The sequence below is a fragment of the Jatropha curcas genome, chromosome 6 (genome assembly GCF_041381405.1).
Source record: "Jatropha curcas cultivar XTBG-Jc1 chromosome 6, XTBG_Jcur_1.0, whole genome shotgun sequence".
NCBI lineage: Eukaryota > Viridiplantae > Streptophyta > Magnoliopsida > Malpighiales > Euphorbiaceae > Jatropha > Jatropha curcas.
In genome coordinates this window covers 26,062,249-26,071,276 of record NC_143156.1, presented here as the reverse complement: position 1 = coordinate 26,071,276, position 9,028 = coordinate 26,062,249, and the positions used below count along the sequence as shown (strand labels likewise).

General features: G+C 30.3%; 1 protein-coding gene across 1 annotated transcript; it reads left to right on the top strand.

The window, feature by feature from the left end:
* Positions 1-283: 283 nt before the first annotated feature.
* Positions 284-5,232, top strand: WCRKC2 (WCRKC thioredoxin 2). Its single transcript, XM_012225560.4, has 5 exons — positions 284-819; positions 1,500-1,574; positions 2,226-2,292; positions 4,546-4,563; positions 4,890-5,232. The coding sequence occupies exons 1-5, from the start codon at positions 446-448 to the stop codon at positions 4,992-4,994; spliced, it is 639 nt and encodes a 212-aa protein (XP_012080950.1). The 5' UTR covers positions 284-445; the 3' UTR covers positions 4,995-5,232.
* The last annotated feature ends 3,796 nt before the right edge of the window (positions 5,233-9,028 follow it).

Below are 9,028 nucleotides of genomic sequence, written 5' to 3'. Positions count from 1 at the left end.
TTTTCAAGAATGCATAAGCCCTAGAATTTGTATGACAATAATTTAGAAAAAAATCATTTTTATTCCAAAAAAATAATAACATATGTCACCATATGTATATCCTTTTTTTTTTAATAATGAATTCACTTTTGTAAACATAATTTACAATTTTATATCAGTTCTTTTCTGTCATTTTAATTTTAACAATTAACCAAATAATTATTTCTAGCTAACGTTTTTACTTTAAACTGCTGTACAACGAACACTTGGCTATAACAGCTAGTGTCCATTAACCTCAACAAAACAAAAGATTCATCAATAGTTCAATACCTCAGGCTTCTCACACAGAGAATTCCCAATCCCAACAATATCAGGCGAAGAGAAGTCTAACAATAAATATCTTCTGGACCCACCTAACAATAACATCCCTATTGTTCAATGCAGCCTTTTTCTTTTTCAGGATTTAATGCACATTCCTATTTTCTTCATTCATTATTTTCTTCTCCAAGCAAACATGGTGGAAGCTATAAACTTCTCTTCATTTAATAGACTTTTACCTTCATCAAGAACAAGCCCAATTCACTTTCATCTGTCTGGCAATGGTTCAATCCAAAATCTCTCAACGCAAAGCTTCAAAACACTTCCTTTACCTAGAAAATTCATTGGTTTTCATTTCCCCGGGAAAATCAAATTCTTTAATGCCTGGAGCGCAGAAGGGTCTGTGCAAGAGTTGGATGACTCGCCTGTATCGATTGAGCTTGAAACTATTTGCAGTGAGAGCCAGTTTGATCGGGTCATAGCGGAGGCACAACAACTTGAGGAAGCGGTTATCATCGTTTGGTATTTTGCCTTTCTCAATCTTTCTTTTCTGGATTGTTATTCGTACTTTTCCTTGATCTTGTGGGTTTTATTTTAAGTGTTGAGATTCTGGTCCTATTTGGTCTTTTTCAACCATCTGGGTTCATCTTTGTTTGGTCTATTTGTGCATTCGATGTTCTCTTTTTGATTTTTTTTATTGTTGTTGGTGGATTTTTGGTGCCTTAGTGTTTATTGATAACTCTGCTTAGCGTAATTTGTAAATCTTTATAGAGTTTGTATTGTTTTGAATAAATGCTGAAGGGGGTTAAATAATCTGAATTAACTATTCTTGTTTCTCGTATCATATATGCTGAAGGTTTCTCGTATCATATATGCTTAAGGTTTCTCGTATTGTATCTGACATTCTGAATTCACTATTCACTATTCACTCTTCTTGTCTCTAGATTTGGACCATTTGGTTATTGTTACCTTTGGGGTGCGTTCGATTGAAAATGATATTGCTTATATTGGCCAATTTATTAACTACGTTTTATATTTTTTTATGATCAGAATATCATAGAATTTGTTCAGTTCTTGGTCGAACTAACTGATGAACTTCAGTAATATTGGATTCTCTTCTGTGCATTATGTAAAAGATGCAATTAATTTGATTTTCCTTTTCCTCGTGTAGTGAAGCTCAGCAAAGTTAATTGTATTTGTAGGATGGCAAGTTGGTGTAGAAAATGTATATATTTGAAACCGAAATTGGAAAAGTTGGCAGCTGATTACTATCCAAGGTTCGCTTTTCTTTCTTTGTGCATCTTTAGAATAAAAATGAAATAATGAAAAATCTTTTCGAAGAGTTGAAATTTCCAACTGATTATTTCCTATGAATTATAAGTAGAGTTCTTAAGTCAAATAGGATCTTAGTTCTTGCCCTTCTGTATTCTAGGACATCTGTCTTGCAGTTCCATTTTACTAGCTTGAAGGTACCGAATGAATAATGTTATATCATTTTAGTGATGATAGCTGCACTGTGAATGTGGAAACATTTCCCTTAGGAAAATCAAATACACTGTGGGATGTGGAAAATGTTCAGCATAGGTGCTTTGACTGCCATATTATCAGCTATCTCTTTGCCTCTTCCATTCATGTTGTATCTCTTTGCCTCTTCCATTCATGTTCTTGTCCGCTCTCGGGGCTGCATTCTGTTTCTATTTTGTCATTCCTGACCAGAACTGCTAAAAGACACTCTCTGTCTCTTTCTCTCTCTGTGCATGCCACACACACAGACATATAAGTTTTTCTGAAATAACATAAACAAAAGAAATCTTTTTCATTATTATTCATCCAAAATAATAAATAAGAGAATTTTTGCACCTACTTAATAATCTCAATTAATGATATTTGGTCAGTTGGCTGCTTTCTTATCCAATTACGTCATGCAGATTACGGTTCTATTGTGTTGATGTCAATAATGTTCCACACAAGCTTGTTGCCTATGCAGGAGTCACTGTAAGTCAAGTGTTGCATATAGTTTATGTGTTCTGTAATTTTCATGCTGGCTAATTTTATTTTTAAACTTTCTAATCTTATATTTTTTTATTGATATCTGGTAATAACATAGAAGTTGAAAAGACATTTTTTTCTAGGGAAGAAAATTGAGTAGGAAAGTGTTACGGCCCCAAATTTGGATCTGGTTATGGGTCTTTGAATTATGGGATCAAGTTTGAGATGTGGTGTCTTAGAAGAAGCTTTCCCTTCTATCTATGGTGACATACTTAGAGAGAATCCGCAATCTCCTGGAGCTCGTTAGAAGAACTCCATAATCTATGAGTTTTAGGAATTCAAAGGGTGTGTTTACTCACAGAAAATAGTTTTCTGTTTTTTTAGAAAATAAAAATTAGAAAACAGAAAATGGAAAATGCATTCACTTGATAACAATAGAAAAATTTTATTTTAATTTAAAAAATTCACAAATATTATTCATAATTTTCATAATAAAAATAAATTATTATAAAATAACTTTAGAAATTTTTTATTTAAAATTTTTTGAATTTTTATTATCGATTATTTATAATAATAATATCCGTTTTTATCATTTTGTAAAATTTTGTAAAAATAGAGGATATAAATATATTTGTAATAATAAAATTAATTATATATTAAAGCATAATATGATTTTTTTTTATGTTATTTAAATATTTTTATTTATTCAATAAAAATATTTTATAGAAAAAATTATCTATAGATATTATAGCTTCAATTATGAAAATGTCATTTTATAAAAAAGAAAAACATGTCTTTTGTTATAAAGGAAAACTGTGGAAAACAGCTTAAAACTGTTTTTCAAACCTTCGTTAAATTTTGGAAAACTGAAAAACCATTTTCTAGTTTTCCAAATAGAAAACTGACTAATTTGAACAAAAAATTTTATTTTCCAGTTTTCTTGGAAAACTTTTCTAGAAAACTGGAGTAGTTTTCTACAAGTGAACACACCCAAAACCTTTTCTTTCTGCTTTCATTTTTCTTGATATCACAGCCTTTTTTAAACAACTAAATGCAAAGCTAAAGCTACCTATTAGAATAGCTACAGTAATAACTACCCATTAGAATAAATAACCTGCTTAACCACTCCACTAATACCCACTAACAAAGAAACTGATAATAACATGATAAAACTGAATAACTAAATAAACTATCTTAAATACAACCGTAAAACTACCCCATGTATAGTAGCTCCATAATAGAAAGGAAGAAGAGATTGCTGAGGGAGAAGAACTGCCTCTTTATATTCCTCGATATACATTCATATGCACTCGCATATATATATGTGTGTATGTGTGTGTGGGTGAATAGATCAATAGATGAATATATAAATGCAGATGTTCAGCATTTTGGTTTTAGGAATCTACTTTGCAGTTATATGATTCTGTGGGTTTGGATAAATTGCCACTTGAGTGTCTTACGCCTGCAAATTTTACCTTTGTCATTCATCTTACCATATATAACTCTAGATTAGGTTGTGACAAGAAATTTGATGAATCTTAAACAGAATCCTGTTTCTAGGACCACCTGCAAACAATTTGGACAGTTTATATTAGTTGTATTTCAACTCTGGTATATATTGTGGTTAGCATATTTAACTCTCTCTCTCTTACTCTCATAGTAAAGATCCCTTGTTGTGAGGGTTTTGGGTAGCTCTTGCATGTTTAATGCCGTCAGACTTGTACTTTGCAATGGACACTATTAATCAATTTAAATTTCTACTTTCTATCTAGTTTAGTACAGACTGTAAACTGTAGTAGCATATAAAAACTTTCCATTAAGCTTGGCATGCTCAGTCTCATGAGTCTTCTTACTACATTTCTTTCATGGAGTTAATGGTTCATCAACCTCTGACTCCCCATACGAGCACATTACTTTTAAAATGTTTGATCTTTGTTGTAGGGTCACAATATTCTTGTCAATGTCCTTTTTTATCACATACAAAAAAGTCTCTTTCACTTTCCTACCAAATCTCTCTTTCAATAAAATTAACCAACTGTTTGGATATGCTAAGACTCAAACAGGTACAGGTAATTTCAACCTTGGTAGAAGATGTCTCAAGGAATGCTTAATCCTTCCTCTTTTTGTTCTGGGATTTACTCTTCCATTTTTAACTTGTTTATTCCATATTTCTAGATTGTTTAATGCATATTTTACTATTTATGATTAAAACTTGATTTTTCCTTTTCATGTATTTGGTGGACTATGAAATTTCTGCAGAAAATGCCTACTATACAGGTACTTTCTATCTCACTATGATAGCTTCAAGAACCTATTTTAGACTCGTACGCTAGCTGAAGGCTGAGAAGCAGGATAGGCAAGCTCTATCCTCTCTTGTCGGCCTACTTCTAAATCAAGCTCATTTTAAACTTGAGTTGGTTGACCTCTTTTAAATAAAAAGTTAAACAACTTGACCTTTTATGTTGGAAACTAAATCAAGTACTGGATTTTGGTTAACAAACTTCTAACTAGGTTGATCTTGATCTGAACTTGGGTTTGGGTAGTCTGGCCTCACTTTAAAAAGGATGGAGGAAGAACCCTAATTAAAAATTTTGTCTTCACAGTTGTGGAAGGACAGCAAGAAACGGTCTGAGGTGATTGGTGGGCACAAAGCACATTTTGTCATTAATGAAGTTCGTGAAATGATTGAAAATGAATGCACCATGTGAATTTTGTTATTCTCAGTGGTTTGATTTTTTTTTTTTTTCTCCCTTTTCTTTTTCATTTCATTTCCCCTTCGAAGCAAAATTTGACTTCCCCCCCAAATAATTATATTGGCAAAAATTATAGCATATAGAGAAGGAAGATTCATGCTTATTTTGCTAACCTTTTCCTATATTCTACTAACCTCACTTGTAGCAGAAGAAATTTTACAGAATTACAATAAGAAAACCTTTCTTTTTGACTGTTTAGGTGTACTATTAATTTTAATTATGGTTAACCTCTCTTATTTAAGTAATAAACTGCTTGGATGGGCTCGTTGTTCAATGAAATTTTAGTTTAATCAAATTCAATTAGTTCCTTCCAAGCATGCATTTAATTTTTGTTATATTGTTTGTTTTAGTTCATTCTTGCAGGGTTCAAAGTTGTAATTATTGGATAATAACAATTCTATTTATTTATTTATTTATTTTGAGTATTAGCCAATTGTGAAACGAGTGTATATTATTACAGGTGAGAATGGGATTCAGACATCCCTTACTAGATAATCTAACATTTATCATTTGGTTAAAACACTAATCTAGTTGATGAGGCCTTTACTAGTTAAAGAAATTAGCATTGTATTTTTTTTCTTTTTGGTACTTGCATTCTGAGAACTTAGTTATGAACAGAGCAGAGTGACAACAAAAAATTCACATAACCTGCCCTAACTAGTTTATGATTAAGGCTTAATTGTTGTTGTTTGTTTACTGTCAAGGGTATTCTTGAGCCAATTTATGTGCACTGGACCTCTGTTTTCTTCTTGGACACAATCTAAGGCCTAATTGACATGTTACATGTGATATTTCCCTGGTGAAAATGACACACCCAAGGCTTGAAAAGGCAAAAGTTGTTTTTTCTTTTTTCTGTTTTGCAGAAAGCCTATCTTTAGATAATTGCTGTGTTGGGTCTATTTACTTAAAACATATCCATGTGCTAGTAGTTTGTGAGATTTAAATGCTTAGGCACAATATAGGTGGACATGTGCTACCAGTGTGGACTAATCTGTTGCTTTTGTTTTATAGTCACATTGAGGATGAAATGTATTTTGATTTAACACCTCGTTTGGATTTTTTTATTGCTTTTGATTATTTCTTAATTGTTTGGTTGCTTTTGATTATTTCTTAATTGTTTGGGCAGCTAAAGTCGTAAAAATAAGAGTTTGAATATCGCTTTCAAGGAAGGTGATAGGTATAGGAACCAATGGTGGTACTAAAGAAACAAGAACAATAACCACTAATTGGTCCTCTAGTATATTCCCAAAAAATTGAAAGCTAAGTTATAAGGGTTTTGAAGTATAGATTTTTATTGACTTGTTCGGTGATAAGCCAAGTGAAAGGAAATTCTTGACTTGTCCTGTGATGGAGATGTTTATTTATAAATAAGGGTGAGTATGGATTTCCTTTACCTCTCAAACTTTTCAATTTAATACAGTCTGATGCATTGAATATGAGTCACACAAGGAAGCTCTCAAAAAGAATAATTGAACATAGATTGAGGGACATAGGTATCAGAGGACCAATTTGAATTTATATCGGATGGGTCTTTTACAAATGTTATTTTCCTTCTAAGAAGAATGATAGAAATGTATCAGGAAAAGAAGAAGGATTTACACGTGATGATCATTAACTTAGAGAAAGCTTATAACAAAGTGCTGAGAGAAGTACTTCTGTGGGTATTAGAGAAAAAAGGAGTTCATACCAAGTATATTATTATTATTATTATTGTTAAAGATATATATGGAATGCAGTATAATGTGAGAACAATTGGAGGGAATACGAAGGAATTTCCCATAACAGTTTGGGTTACATCATGATCTGCTTTGGGCTCGTATTTATTCACTCTAAGTAGAGGATATTGTCCTAAGTGATGAAACTAATGACGGAGTAAACTAAAGTTTGAATTACGGAGGAAAACTCTTCAGGATAAGGGTTTGAATGACGGAGTAAACAAAAGTGATGCAGGATACATGCATTGCGAATTTGGTTTTAGAATAAAACATGAAAGTTTTGATTATTAGATGGTACCATGTTGCCTAAGTGCAATCAATCCAAATATCTAGGCTTGGTGTTCTACAAGGGGTCTCACATATGAAGATGTTTCTCGTAGATGAAGATGAAATGGAAGGATGCTACAGGTATATTGTGTGATAGAAGATATCTGATAAGGTAAAAGGTAAGTTCTTGAGGGTGATGGTAAGACCAATAATACTAAGTGAGTGAATGTTGGGCAACCTAATGAGTACTATGTTCACAAGATGAATGTTGTAGAGATATGAATGCTGAGATGGATGTATGGTCACATAACGCAGGACAAGATTAAAAATGATCACATTAGATAAAAGGTTGAAATAGCAGAAGTTGGAGATAAAAATGAGGGAAAGACGTGCGAGATGGTATGGTTATATATTATATAGAGTCTCATATGTCTAGTTTCACAAATGTGATACTCTAATATTGGAGGGTGCTAAAAAGAGAAGATATGAACCTAAAACTGCTCGGAGCAAAGTTGTTGCTAAGAATCTATGATTTTTGGATATTAGTTATAGCTATGAACAAACTATAATGGAGGTAAAAGATTCACGTAGCAGACCTTCGTTGTTATTTTTTATTTTATGTTTTATCCTATTTATTAATATATCATATAATTTAATAATATTCCTTCAAAATTTTGTTACAAAAAGGAATTCTAAGATTTTTTCCTTCCGACTTATACGCTGACTCATTGATATTAATTTGATCAAGTTGAATATTTGGAACAAAGAATTCATATGGCTAACTCTAATTGGTTTGGGACTAAGATTTGGTTGTTGTATTCTATCAAAACGTACAAATTATTCCGTAAAATAATTTGTAAGAAAATAATTTTTAAGAATTCATCGTTCAGGGCATTCAGAAAAATAAGTCAACGAAAAATATTTTTTTGATCAAAGGAAAATTGAGTCATTTTTAAGCAGCTACCAGCATCGACTAATACCGATCATCAATGACTCTCATAATTTTCTCATTTCTTTTTTCTTTTCATTTTTCTTATATTCAACAATAAAATTTTTAAAATATGAAGTAATTATTATTATTATTATTATTATTTTTTATGGTCTCATGAGTTAAATATTTTAATATTTAAACTAATTTTTGATATTGCAACCAAACAATTAAACATAAATTATTTAAAAACAATCATTTATAATAAATCATAAAATAAAAAAATACTTAATTTCTTATTTCAATGACACAAAAGCAAATTAAAAAAACACTTTATTTTTATTGATAATAAAAAAAAACATTATTTGATTAGTTTGGTGTAAGGAGTAGTTTTATGTGCCAGGAGCTAGGTTGCATGGACACGGGATACTAGACACGGAAACATATGGATACGATAATTTTTAAAAACTAGGACATCCATATGCTTAGGACACACTATACTAAATAAGTAATATATTAATATTTCAAATAAATAAACAATCATTTATAATAAATCATAAACATAAAATTAAAAAATACTTAATTTTTTATTTTAATATAATTAGTTAAATTCTCAAAATTATTATCACTATTGAAAAATATATTAATAGTATGTATGCATTTTTTTTTTTATGTAGGTCATATCATGCTAATAGCAAATTTTATGAAAAGTTTCTTATGATATTTAAGAAGATATATCTTTGCAACACAACTTTTCAGCATATCTCAATAAGATATAATTTATTATTTTATTATATAATTTTACTATTTTTGAATGATGTTATAAAATATTATTTCATCTTTTAATGTTACCTTTCACATGTGTGGATTATAAGAGAAAAAATAATTATATTTTCAAATAATATCATATAGAAGGAAAAAAAAACTAAATTAATATTTATAAGCAAAAACTATTTTATTTGGAAATAAGAAAGAAATATAAGTGAAAAGAATTTCAAAAATTTTCTCTTCAAATTAGAAGGAAAATAAAAAACTATCAAAATAAATTTGTAGAGAAAAATTAATTTTATTTTTTTATA